Source organism: Nilaparvata lugens, chromosome 12, assembly GCF_014356525.2.
Source record: "Nilaparvata lugens isolate BPH chromosome 12, ASM1435652v1, whole genome shotgun sequence".
Classification (NCBI taxonomy): domain Eukaryota; kingdom Metazoa; phylum Arthropoda; class Insecta; order Hemiptera; family Delphacidae; genus Nilaparvata; species Nilaparvata lugens.
In genome coordinates, this window is record NC_052515.1 from 12,944,189 (window position 1) to 12,959,130 (window position 14,942).

Genomic DNA, 14,942 nt, shown 5'->3' on the forward strand with positions numbered 1-14,942 from the left:
TGGTAGCTGTGTGACAAAACACACAGATAAAAGTTAAGCTCTACTCCTGTCAAGTCCATTGCTTGTAAATTGTTGTACATCTCTCATCATGATTTATGAAGTTACAACACAATATTATATTTTCCCTAATCTAATTGCATTCAATATTTATTCTCATTGATTTATTTTTTATACTTTGTAAAATTAGTTGAATGATTAGCAATATACCATCATTTAATGTAAATTAGTGTTCGACTGAGTCATTGTCAATATTGTAGAACCGTTCCATAATTGAATAAAAACACACATAATTATGTTGTCAAATTCTACACAGTTTTATTCGGTACACGACCATGGTTTCGTGACCACACCTGTCACATTTTCAAGTTGACTGAAGTCAACCACTGAACCTGAGTTGATTTCAGTCAACTTGAAAATGTGACCGGTGTGGTCACGAAACCATGGTCGTGTACCAAATAAAACTGTGTAGAATTTGACAACATAATTATGTGTGTTTTTATTCAATTGTAAATTAGTGTATAAGCATAGAGAAACAATAGCGTAAGTAGATATCCCAAGGTATAGGGCGTTTATGTCGCAACTTTTACTGTTATCCCAAGCCGATTACTGTCGATTATTGTTGATTTTTACTGTTTCGACCGGGTAAGAGTGTATGAACGGCACAATATGAGAGACTACCAGCGTCATAAAGCTTCACGGGAAAGAACTACGTGGGCTATCGGCTTGAGATAACAGTAAAAGTTGCGACATAAACGCCCTATGCCATGGGATATCTACTTATGCTATTGTTTCTCTATGGTATAAGCCAGTAAATATTGTAATATACCGTACATAAATAAAGAACTCTATATAATCTAATCATTATTCATCTCATTACACACGCACAAGCCTAGAACTGAGGGCATCATCGTCAGCAAAGAATAATTATTATACTATTCAAGAATATTTAATAATGTTTGCTCTCTGCATTTACAGTGGTTATAATTCAGTAGTGTCCAACCAGGTGAAACAAATCAACAAATGGGAAGTATTATTATTATTCGTCCAATTTACTACCCACGGAAGGGGTATTTGGATATGCCAATAATTTAGTCAAATCAAGTCCTATTTAAATTATTTTTGAAAGCTAAATACATAAAATCTATACATAATAATACTGAGCAACTTAACTCATCTCGTAGTGTGATTCAAATTCATCAATTGAGTATGCACAAATGCTTAAGAGTTGCTCTTTCATCAATACTCTAAATTTACGTCCTGTGTTTTCTCTTACGGTAGGCCTAGCTGGTAATTTATTGTACCCAACAATTCATTGTATTTTTATTAAATTTGTATAGTATTTTAAATTAATTTATTGTATAGTCGACTCCCAGTACTCTTCACTCCTCTCTCATTTCTACTCAAATCAAATATCAATTGCAAACATTCTATTAATCTGGTAGATGATTCAGTGGTGTCGAACCACCAGGAAGTCTTACGCCAAATCAACACTTGGAAAGTCAACACTCTACTTGAATGAAATATCAATTGCAGACATTTCAATCAAATTGAGTTAAGGTTTTGTTTTATTTCCATAAATAATTGAGTTCGAATTAATAATGTATAATTTTTTAATTCTGATTTTTTTGTTGTATTTTTTCGAGGAAATAAATTTGATATGATTTAAATCATTTGGTGAAATATTCAGTTTGAGGTGTGTCAAGTGTGCCAACCCACCTTCCTCGCAGAATTTTCCCTTGTACCCCCTGGCGCAGGCACACTTGCCGTTGGCACAATGGCCGTGCCCATTGCAGTCCGGCACCTCACACTCGTCATGCCGCATGCTGCACTCCTTGCCCTTCCAGCCCGGGTTACAGTGACATTCGCCGTTTATGTATTCGCCCTTTTGCGAGCATAGCACTGGGCACACGCCTGAAACAAGTCAGAAACAAGTTGAGTTAATAATAATAATATTCGTATTGCTTTTATTGGTGGAGAGCTCGTGACGGATATTTATTTTTATTTTTTTTATTCAAGTAAGTCACAATACATTCTGGTCTATACACGAATCCATAATAAATTACAGTACGAATGCTAATTATGCAACAAATTTCACATATTATGAAAACTTATTAATTACAATGAAGATTGAATGGAACATTAGAATATTGATAATATAGTATTGTAATTTAACTACATAAATCAGCGGTTTTTCAACAATGAATAAATGATAACTTCAATGAATAAATATACACCCCACTATAAATTATATGTGTTGGGGTATAAGTAATTAGTTGCTTATTGCGTGTTATAATTACTATTTACAAACTTCATTCACTGATATAGGATTAAAGTTTTTAACGGAAGTTCCATTTCACCTGAATATATCATTTGAGTTGTCAATGGGCCTTACGACTGTCATACTTCAGCCGGGACCGACAATTTAACGTGCCCATCCAATAACACGGTTGAGTAAATAAATTAAATGGAACAAGGCAGCGGCGCCGACTTTATTCAAATATTGAGGGGAGGCAAAGTCCACCATAAGATCTATAGGGGGGTGTCATCCGAAGATGAGTGGAGGGGGTTGTGAAAATACGCAACCAGTATGACTATGCATTTGATTCTCGTAGTTTTATGGTTTGTAGATATAGTGGAAGTAGCCTTTAAAACAATGCAGTAGGTCTATTATAGCAGTTCACACTGGAATAGTCCAGTTTCCAGGACAAACCTGAATGTTCCCCGCCGTCGACTGTCTAAGGTCAGGGATTGTTTTCCGGTACTGGCAATCAAGATTTTTAACTGCCTGCCACATTCAGTGAAGGGGCGCTCACCTGCCGCGTTCAAGAACACCCTATCAGGGTGGCTCATTGGGAGGGGCTTCTATTCTTTGGAGGATTTTTTCAATGTTGACTATGCTAGTCTGTGACGCCGCCATCTATGTGTAAAGCCGGGTCCAGACTTATTTTTCAATTATTATTTTTTCAAAATTATTTTTCAACAAAATTTGGAATAAGAGACGTTTTGGACGTTGGTCTGTGTTTCTATCCAATTAAGTGAATTGTAATATCTAGAATAAATAAATAAATAAATAAATAAATAATAACATCAGACGCTCAAGTTTACCATAAGTCTTTTGCTCAAGCAAAAGACGGATCGTTTAGTTCAAGCAAAAGACGGATGTAAAATTGCGTCCACACGCATCCGTCTTATGTCGTCCGTTTTGTCTTTCCTATTTTTGTGCTATGAAAATAGCACATATATACCCGATTGAACTTGGGCTTGATATGGTTCATTGAGTCTGAATTGTATACGGTTGACATAATTATATCCGGTAGATGATTAATAATTATATCGTATTTTATCGCTGATTCAACTGGATAAGCTACCAATTTAACAACATAATGACAAAAATATTACTGTTAATCGCTAAATGGCTTTGTTTACATGTCATATCTCGAGACACAGTGATTGTAAATGGATTGAAATTTTGTAGATAGTATTCTTATCAACAATATAGTACATCTTAATGTATCATGATAGTAAATTATAATATCAACATCAAATTCTGAGAGTATCATGAGAATCAAGAAAGAGAAAAAAGGGTTAATATGGCGTTATATACAATTGATAAAAAAATTTGCTTATTTCCAAGTACTCGCGAAGCATTCTATTAATTTGAGGGCGCTGAATCCGAATCTGAAATCACAATATTTCTCTATTTCCATTTTTACGCGATTTAGGTTTTGGTGGATAGGCAAAAGACGGACGGTTTGATGGAAAAAGATGCCCGGCCGATACATTTCAAGTTTGACGACTTAAGCTTGAAGACCCATCCGTTTTACCGTCCAGACGCAACGACTTACATGCTCCGACTTTTGCTTGAGCAAAAGACTGAAGGTAAACTTGAGCGTCTAGACCGGGCTTGAAATACAGTTTTAATTTTTGACACGATCTATCCGGGGAAGCCTGGTCATCGATCACAATATTGGATATTAGGATTAATTATTATTGTAAATCAGTTTTTGACACTTACTCTCACTACAGTCCTCGCCGCCAAACCCAGCGTTGCACTGACAGTGTCCCATGAGACAGGAACCCTTTCCGCTGCAGCCGCTGGGACAATTCTGGGTCATGTCCTCCGAGACAGCCGCAACAAACGTGATCTCCTGCGGGTCTCCGTCGTCGTTGTACAACGACAAAAACCAGTGGCCCGGCTCCAGGTAGTGGGTCACTTCCTTCTTTACGCTCGACTGCACAACAAAAAAAGACCAAAATATGAGTAAAATGTCACAAATTTGACAAACAAGGTTAGAAATTGGTGTTGAAGGTATAACAAAGATTATTGTCCCTTCTTGTCTACTGGTTTCTTAAGCAACCAAAACATGGGTAAAATATCACAAATTTGACAAACAAAGTTAGAAATCGGTGTTGAAGGTATAACAAAGATTATCGCCACTTCATGTCTACTGGTTTCTATCATTGAAACAGAAGTCACCAGCAGAAAAGTGACAAAACAAAACAAAGTTGAAAGTTGCTGGATGAAAATACAGTATAAAGTTATAGAAAAAAGGTAAGTAAAGTTGAATTCATACTATTTAGGCCTACCCATCATGCAGGCTATTAAGTGTACACTAACAATATAGCCTACAACGATACTGTATTGCAAGTGACTGACTTGCAAAAAGCCTGTTAAATTTTAGTTATGATTAAATACCACAAGAATCAATCACAAACGGATTTCCTCCAAAGAAGGCTTCTCTGATTGGTTCTAGTAGCATTTAATCATAATTAAAAGTTAACAGACTTATTGAACCAGGTGAATGACTGTGAGTGAAGTCAAGTCAGTGAAGTGCCTTAATTTTGAGGTTAAAAATAAAGAGAGAAAAGTTTTAGGTTAGGACATGGATGATCAAGTCATCAAGTTGTTTGTTTATGGTCTGTGGATGGCAGTGGAATTCAGCGGGTTTTTTTGAAATACCGTATGATTAATAAGGATGGAATATTAACTGTAAACTGGATGAAAGTTGAATTTAGATTTGAAATAGATGGATTGATAAATAAACAAACAACATAAACGAATGAACAACTTGGGAAAATTGAAATGAAACTATGGGAAATTCCACTTTTTATACGGTACTAATAAAGTTGAAGATGTCTCTGATTGAATTGAAGGATTCTCGGATTGATTCTTGTGGAATTTTGCATCTTCATTGATTTAGGGTACCTAAAGTTTGATCACATTGGATGCATGTATGTGCAAGTGCACGCTAGACCATGCATGACCAAGCGCGCAGATGAGAAACAAAACCTGGAAAAGGCAATAGGAACACTTACACTGAGTGCGTACAATATTACTATAGTAAAGTCCACGTTATAATGACAGTATTTGATCAACTTTGGTGCTGCTATCCTTGTCTATTATTCGACAAAGCAGGTAGTGCTATCCTTTTCTTGTTCCACAACGATGCCAAATCTGTTTTTGACAATGTAGAAAGATAATTAATCAAGGCAGAGAATCGGCAACGCTGTTCTCCCATCTCAATCCACTGTCATTATAACGTGGATCTCACTATAGTGGCGTTCAGTGTGAGCAGCTACAGGCATGTCACAATGTGTTTCAATACGGTATGACTCTTCCCAGATTTTGTTCCTCATCTGTGCGCTTATACTCCGTACAAAATAACTTTTAACTTGGAGGAATATGCGGCGCAGAGAAATGGAGGGAGATCAGCCAATTATACTGTGATGAATAGAGTCATAGGTAGAAGCGCAGTTGCCAATATTATCTATTAGACTCAGTCGACTCAATAGACTTTCAGAGAGGAAACTCAAATTTCAACATGAGCGCTTGAATATTCATCAGAAGCTGGCCGGTTCACAACGGAAATATCACCGCTGTTGTATCCCTACCTCTGTATGCCTTCTCTGCTGCGCATGTCCCTAACAAGTCAGAAGTAATTTTGTACAGAGTACAGTATAATCATGTATGGTCTAGCGTGACCTTGCACATCCATTGTGATAATACCCTATCATATATTCTACATGAATTTTGCAACAAAAAATGTACAATAAAATATAAACTTCTTATAAGCGTTCAAAATGTTTGAAATTTGACTTTCAACTCGACAAATGTACTTTTCAAAAACTTTGAACACTCATAATAATAAGTCCAAAAACGTCAAACATAGGAACAAATTATAATAGTCTTATTGGAAATGTCTTCCTCTTTCCAATCATATCCTTACAATAAGGCTCAACTCACACTTACGCAACTCAAGTCGAGAAAAGACTGTGATTCTAGTCTCTTCTCGACGCAGCATGTGTTTCCAAATGGTAACATTCAGAATGTGAAAACACATGCAGCGTCGAGAAGAGACTGGGGTCGCAGTCTCTTCTCGACCTGAGTCGCGTGAGTGTGAGTTGAGCCTTAGATTTCGACTGATAGTTTTCTAGTTATTGATGTTTTTCAAAAATATAGAAAAATCGATAATCTCGAGAAGCAAGGTCGAAATAATACAATTTTACTGAACATTATCTATTATTTTTGTTGCAAATTTCATGTATAATCTATGGCCTACAGCTGTTACTCTTTTTGTGTGACACTCTAGGGCCAGTTGCACACAAGCCTGTTAAATTTTAATCATAATTAAACGCCACGAGAACCAATAAGAGAAGACTTTTTTTGGAATGGGAGCTTCTCTGAAGTTCTGGTTCTCCTGTCATTCAATCACAGTTGAAATTTGACATGCTTTTGTGCAACTGGACCTAAATTTTAGATTGAATAATATTATATTAATACAGAAATATACTCACATGTGAAGCCCTCGCAGTCCTAGCCTTGAATCCGCTCAACACCTCGAGTATGTGATACTGCGTATGAGTGGGCAGGGCATTACGCCTACCGTAGACAGCGATGCTAGCGCCCCTAGGTATGTTGTAGTCGAACTTCACGTAGGCGGCCTCTGATTGGTAGAACTGCATGTTCCAGTAGCCGTACGGCGCAATCTCATTGGTCAGCTTCTGGCCCAAAACTATTTGCGAGAAAGTGGTACCGTCAGGGGGAAACGAGCGTGCCGGAAACGTTTTTGCACCTGAAGAAAATGAAATTCACAGTTTTGTAACAGAGAATACACTCATCATTGAATCAATCAATGTATTGTGTTCTATTGTTTTAATTTATCTACTGATTAATAGATTATTATCGATTTATCTATTAATTTAAGATAAGGGGCAAGCCGGGAACGTTTTTGCACCTGTCGAGAATCAAATCACAACTTGCAGATTTCAAATTGAATGATTTTTATAACCTGAAAATAATATATTCAGACAAGATTATTAAGGTCAACTTCACTTTTGAATAATTGAGTTTCTCAGTTCTCTCAAAAATATTCGTTTTCAACACCAAAATATCTTGTTTTCACTATTATTATTACTATCGTATTAAATAAAACTTCGGAGTGAAAAAACTCTCACATTCTTTGATGTGACGACGTCCGTTTCGTGCTGGTATTGCACATTTTCAAGCCAAACAGAGACTCATGTCTGTGACTCTGAGTCTCTTTTTGGCTCAAAAATATGCAATACCAGCACGAAACGGACGTTGCCAATCAAAGAATGTGAGTGTTTTTTCACTACTTAAAAGTTTTATTAAATACGATAGTAATAACCAAAATATTATTTCAAAAACTTTGATTGGAAAAGTTTGCAAATTTGTAGAGATCATAATTGGATGTTTAGACAAATTCAAAACTATTTGAAAATTAATAAATATTCTTTTCCTATTCTGGAAAATAACTCTCAAGTTATCTCATTATTGTAAACAATTACAGCAATTTTCAACATTAATTGGTGATTTTTAAAACGCTAGAATAAGAGTGACTTTGATTTGTGAAAAGCGAAAACGTGATTATCAAGATTAGAAGCTATAAGCAAGAAACAACACTCAAATTGGCAATTATTCTAGAAGCATTGAACACTGAGTAAAACAAAAAATGTAACATTCATCAATGATAGCTTCTACCATAGCCACCTCTAATACAGATAATATCTAAAATGTATCAGAGGTGGCTATGCTTCTACAATTGAATTGATAATGATAAGAGATAATGTGAGAACAATCAAATTACGAGCAGGTGTAATTTTGAAAAGCTATTGGAATATAATTCAATAAAATATGTGAAAATTATATATGAGTTTAAAATTTTGAAGCAGAGTAGACATTTTGAATAGTAGAATGCGTATTATTCCAAAACCTTCTACATTGAATAACTCCTACATGCCAACTATCTAGGAAACTAAACATAGGAAAACAAACAGAAAACATCAAACACCAAGCTATTAAAATTTCCAAAAATATTGAAATTATTCGAAACCGATTACAACTACGGTTGACAGCTTTCAAACCATGCAGACAATTAGAGCTTGATTGGACATTACACCATGATTTATTAAGCCTCACACCAAAAACCCGTTAAGTGTAGCTTGTGAAGCTAGGTCATGGATAATTATCCAGATATAATCCAGTCAGGGTTTCCAAAGTTCCTGGAAAATTTGTTAATAGGCTGTGGAAATAAAATTGTAGATTTTGTTTCAAATAAGAAGGAAAATGATAATATTATTCTTGTTGAAACTATAAAAAAATCATAATTGAGAACAATGAATAAATAAATGTGAAAATATAAGCGTTAACACAAGGGTTACTTGAAGCTGTTTTCAAAATGTTCATTCAGTTGAAAATGTGAGACAAATTGGAAGTTTTTTTGTATATCAGATACAAGTTGAAATCGGATGTGACTTATCTAATGAACTAATAGATGGCACATCATCCTAGATCCTAGAGAGAGTTTTATAGATTATTTCAGAAATATTGGAATAGATAATAATAGGTATCGTACCTGTATTGGTACTGTATATATGTAGCAGAATCTACTTTTGTAGTCGGATGAAATAAATGATAACTTTTTTGTAGTTTGTTATCTCTACAAAGACACACAGTGTACTACAGCAAAGTTACTTTACAGAGTTTCGTCATGGAAAACAACATAAATTTCAAAATAAATAATGTGTAGTAATCCTTTTAATATATTTGTAAATTCTTTTATATTATTAAAACTTTGAATTGATTATCATTGATCCTCCAACAAATTATAAAAAAAATTGTGTATCATTGGATGAATAAAAGAATTTTGTCAGAATTCATCAATTTTTCTTATTGAGCCAAATAATAACTTTATAAATCCATCACAGAGTTTTTCACTCTTATGGAAAAGAATCCTCTTGAATTTGAATCTTTTTTACTCATAACCTGTTTATAATAAAACGCTATAAAACTGTAATGGAACTTATCATGTACACAGGTTGTATGTGTAGTCAAAACTCTACTTATTAAATGAACATTTCACTAAACAGTTAAATACACTCCAAAATTAAACAAAAATAAACCAAAACAAATAAAAATCTCACCTTCCAAAATAAGAACCGGTGGAGGGGGTGCAGGTGAACTGGTGGTAACAACAGGACAACCGGTTGGAACCGGTTCAGGAACTGTTACTTCAACAGGAACCTCCAAATCCTCATCCTGTTCCACAGCAGTAGTAGTTTCTGCCATTTCGAATTCTGTAGTCGAGTCAACAAAATCTGTTCCATCCTGATCAGGAACTGATGTTGAAGTAGTCACATTGATGCCACCTTCTTCAAAACTACCATCAAAATCAACGTTGGGAACAGTAGTTGTGGATGGTAAATCTGTTAAGGTTATTAGATCTGCTACAGTTATTGGATCTGTTACAACACCTAGGTTATAATCCACCAACAAATCATCATCACTAGTAGTAGAGTCACTGCTATTTACACTATACATTGTAGTTGTGTTCGAGGTGGTATCCTCATCGAAATCTGTAGAATTACTAGCAGTTTCTGTGCTGTTTTCAACCGGCGAATAAACCAGCTGCAGATACTGGGTTCCTTCAGCATCCTGATAGTACTCGTTACTATTGGACGATGTATCTTCAGTTTCCTCAGTGGAATTACCTGTAAACGAGTCAGCATCATTTTGGATAGCACTTGACAAATTACCAACCAAATCATCACCACTTCTGAGAGAATCTTCATTTGTCTCCTGTAGACAGGGACATGAGCATTGACATTCACTGCCCCATAACCTGAACCCTGGTACCATTGGGGTTACAGTTGTTGTCTCATCACCAACTTTTGAAAACTTCTTGGTGCTCGTTGATGTCAAATTAACATCAGTTACAGATGTTCTGGTAACCCCTGATGGAGGACTAGATTTTCTCTCATCAAGTGTAGCTTCAATTGCACCATTCTTGGCATTTACCTCGTTGGAAAACGATGGTACAGCAATAGATAACACATATAGTGGCTGTTGTTTACCATCATTACCATTACTATTCTCACTACCTATGGTAACATTAACAAACACACGTTTTGCCGAATGGTTGGTGTCTTCAGGTAGGGTTAGTTGGATAATGTTGCCATTATTGTTTTTGTTATTTTGTGTTGTTGGCACACCTGGGTTTCTAATATCACTCACATGCTTGTTGTCATTGCTATGTGGTAGTGAGTTTTCATTAGTATTCAAAACTGGAAAACTGGTAGTATTAGTGAAAACTTGTTCATGCACAAAAATATCCTCAGTTCCTGCCTCTAACTCTCGACCTTCTGTACTTGTTGAAAACTCCTCAACCCCTTCAGTAGTTCCCTTTGTTTTTGAAGTTGAAGTTGTCACATCATTGATAAAACCTCGTTCCACCTGGCTCTGTTGATTCATATAACTCATAAACCGTTTCAAATTCTCTGGGGTGTAATCCAAATTCGTCTCCCTAAATCCCGGCGCCTTGTCATCCTTCAGTTTGATCTCAACTCTATCATCTCCTTCAGATATCTCAGACTCATCTCCCACACTTCCATAGGAATAAAAAGCCGGATTCTTCTGCTTTTGCCATTCAAACCTATTATCCTCTTCGGATTGGTGGGGTTCTTCAACTTTCACCACCAACCCTGCTGCTTGTGGTGATTGTACTATTTCAGAAACTTTTTCAAATCTACTTCCCCTAAAAGCCATTGGATGAGCGTAACGGTCCATTCTTCTCACACCATGGAAGTCTCTTGGTCTACGCACAACTTTCCCGCCTCCATTCATATCGATTTCATTCATGGGATCCCCATCAACTCCAAAAGTTGACGATTCAGCACTAAATTCATCCTCTATATGTGGCAATACATCACTAGCCTCCTGATCAGTATTAGTAGAAACAATAGACTGCTTCCTAGATGCAGCATGGTTCTCATTCCTAGCTTGATACAAATTTCCAGATTTGTGTTCCACAGAATTCAAAGCTTCTGTATCTATTTCACTAGAGATTTGAGAATCTGTATCAAATGACCCTGATGTTCCCAGAGTTTGTATGTTATCTTTGAGTAGTGATGTATGTGAGTAGGCTGTTAGTGTGTTATCATTGTTAGATGGGTTAACATCCAAAGCAGGTGTAAAATTATTGTTCATTGATAGTGCATCATTCTTTGCATCCAAAGTGTGCAATAATTGATCAGAGTAGATTGCTGGAGTTGCGACAGTCAAGGGTTCAAAACTGGGCATCAAAGGAATGCTACTGTACTCTGTAGTCCCATTAGTACCAGCAACACTCACTGGTAATTGGAATGATAGTGAAGGTAAAGAATCTGGTGCCAAAGAAACATTGTAACTGAATTCATCACGAAGGGCTACAGATGAAGGCTTCAAATGTACAACACTACTTGACTCAATTACAGGGATGGTGTTTGAAGGTACAACACTGCTGGTTTTATTGTCCAAGGCAGAAGATACAGGTTGTAAAGGAATACCATTTGAAGATTCATAATCTAGGACAGCAGGTTCCAAAGGCAAAAAACTGTCAGATTCAACATCTAGGACTGCAGATGAAGGGTTTAAAGGTGCAATACTATTAGATCCAGCTTTTGAGATTGAATTTGATGATTCTAGAGGTGTCATACTACTGGATCCAACATTTGAGACTGCTTTTGGAGGTTCTACATGTTTTTCACTACTGGTTTCATCATCTAGGTCTGTCAATAAAGGTTCTGAAGGTTCAACACCTGTAGATTCATTTTCTGTTGCTACATTTGAAGGTTCTAAAGGTTTAACACTTGCTGTTTCAACATCTAGTGCTACATTAGAAAGTTTCAAAGGCTCAACACCTGTTGAATCAACTGTTGCTACTACATTTGAAGGTTTTAAAGGCTCAACATCTGCTGCTACATTTAAAGGTTCTAGAGGTGCAGCACCAGTGGATCCAACACCTAGCGCTACATTTAAAGGCTTCAAAGGTTCAGCACCTGAGGATCCAACATCTACTGCTACATTTGTAGGTTCTAAAGGTTCAACACCTGTTGATTCATCTGATTCTACTACATTTGAAGGCTCTAAAGATTCAACACTTGTGGATCCAACATCTACTGCTACATTTAAAGGTTCTAAAGGTACAGCACTACCAAGTTTAGCATCTAGGACTTGATTTGATGGTTCTAAAGGCACAGCTTCACCATTTCTGGCAGAGTTCAAAGGTGCATCATGCATAGACAACACAACATCTACTACAGAGTCTACATGCAATTCACTAGGGGCATCCCTCTCCTCCACTACTTGGTCATGCCCATCCACACTTCTACGTCTTCTACCTCCTCCTCCGCTGCCTCCACCTCCTCCTCCGCCTCCTCCGGGTGTGACTGATGCCAGTGAGGAGGAAGGCCTGAGACGGGCGGATGTGTTTCGGTTGCTGCCCATGGCTGAGGTCTCCAGTAGTGGCTTCACTAGAGTTTCCGAGGTCTCTTCTTCAACTAGAACGCTGCATGGCATCTTGTTGTAGGACCAGTGCAGGATGTTGGCAACTGGAAAGAGAAAAAATCTTAGGTAAATTTGTTGTTATTATTAAATTAAAGCGATTGATTGATAGCAATGGAAATGAGCCCATATTCATAGTCGGTGAATTCAGAATCTTTTTATAGAATTTCATGATAACCAGTTCAGTAGTTCAGACGTGATGATGCCTCTCGCTGTTGACATAACATGCATGATGAACATGTTCACTTAATATAATTGTATTACTTAGTATATTCACTTACTTTAGTATCCAATACTGAAAAAAATCATTGCTTACTTGATATATAGGTGAGTGCAGCAGTGAGCACCAGCGATAGGATGATGAAAACAATGGCGGTGCACTTCCAGGTGCATCTGGACGCAAAGCTCTTCTGGAACTGGAAGCGGGGTGGGGGGAAGTGGTGTGTGGATCCGGGGCGATTTCGCAGGTTGTTGCGAACTGGCAGAACCGGAACCGGCGGACCGAAGCCCAGTGAACACCTGAAATAAAACGGGGAAAATTGGTTAGAAATAGTCAAAACTAATAAAAATTTTAGTAGTAATTTTAAGCCGGGTCCACACTTAACAAATGTTCGACAAACATGTCACCGGCACTCAAACTGTGGTTTTGCTGGTTTCGCCGAATTAGTATATTATTATGTTAAAAAGTATACTTCTTATTCTAAAATATTACTTTTTGTAATCTGTGTTCATTTGTGGATATTTTTTGTAAGGCAATAAAATTTGATTTGAATTGAAACAGTTTGGGCAAATTTTATTGTGTTTGACAAACAATGTTTGCCAGTGTGGACGCGTCACCAAACAAAATATTTGTTTGTAAGCACTGAAGCTTTTTATGTTTTACAGCAAACACAGAAAATGTTTGGAAAAACAGTAATTTTTTGTTTAACAAACAACGATTGACCAAACTTTTTAAAATATTTGCCGCCGAGCCCATCAAAGAAACATTTTTTCCGAACATGTATGTCGAACATTATTGTTCAGTGTGGAACCTGTTTAAGTAGTAATCTACAAAACTTGTGAAGAAAATAGCAAAAGCTTGAATTAGTTTGAATGAATATCATCATCTCGTGAAGAAGATAGCGAATTCTTGAATTGATCTGAATAAAATATCATTATGTTGTGAAGGGAATAACAGTCTTGAATAAATTTGAATGAAACTTCATTTTTCAAAATTAATCATTGAATTAATTTAATTTAATAGAAGATTGGAATTAATTAGAATAAAATTAAGATTTATTATTATTATTATTAGCGTATTGGCTTTGATTGGTGGGGAGACCCAAGTGTAGTTCCACCTTGCCGTATATAGTCCAAAGTTCCCTAATGGGAAACCGCACACTAAGGTTATAGTGAGAACAATACTTTAAATTTACACTTTTCACTTCGGAATAAAGTTCATTTTGATGTTAAAAAGTCCAAACATATACAAAACCGAAACAAAACACAAAACCACTAGGCCAAATTTAGAAAATTATTGATATAATGTGGAGAAATTAATGAAAAGTGGAGAGGAAACGGGATATGATAGCAATCTGAATGAATTGTGGAGGAAATTGTAAAAATTTGAACATATCTGCAGTAAAAGGAGCTGAAAATTGGATAAATTATTGGTTAAAATAATTTTGGTGAATTGTGTGAAATGATTTGCAGCGTTGAATTAGTAGTACTGTAGTAGTAATTTTGAGTACTGTACTCAATACTTTTGACGTGTCATATACTACCAAGCTTTGCTTGATTCTGTAGTGTTATATGACGAAAATTAAACTAAAATAAACTAAACTGAACTAGTAGATTAATAAATACATTATTTATACATTAATAATCATGAATGTAGAAGAATATTAGATTTATCATAAGATAGATAAATCATTATTATTATTATTATTCCTAACAATCATTATTACTCTTAATAATTCTTCTTCATAATGAATCACTATTATTTGATAAATCATAAATAATGTAGTGGTATATTAGATTTATCAGTAATTTGGATAAATAATGATGAGGGTAATATTTTATTCAAAAAGGCACATGCTATAAAAAGTGGGTAAAAAGTTCA

General features: G+C 35.9%; 1 protein-coding gene across 1 annotated transcript in view; it reads right to left on the reverse strand.

The window, feature by feature from the left end:
* LOC111048596 (teneurin-m) overlaps positions 1-12,672 on the reverse strand; it is an 82,507-nt gene extending 69,835 nt beyond the window's left edge. The window contains exons 1-4 of the mRNA XM_039438900.1: positions 9,445-12,672; positions 6,796-7,073; positions 4,016-4,232; positions 1,717-1,911 (exon numbers count right to left, since the gene is read on the reverse strand). Coding sequence (XP_039294834.1) covers positions 1,717-1,911; positions 4,016-4,232; positions 6,796-7,073; positions 9,445-12,577 — 3,823 coding nt within the window. The 5' untranslated portion in view covers positions 12,578-12,672. The remainder of the gene's footprint in view (positions 1-1,716; positions 1,912-4,015; positions 4,233-6,795; positions 7,074-9,444) is intronic.
* Between the last annotated feature and the right edge of the window lie 2,270 nt (positions 12,673-14,942).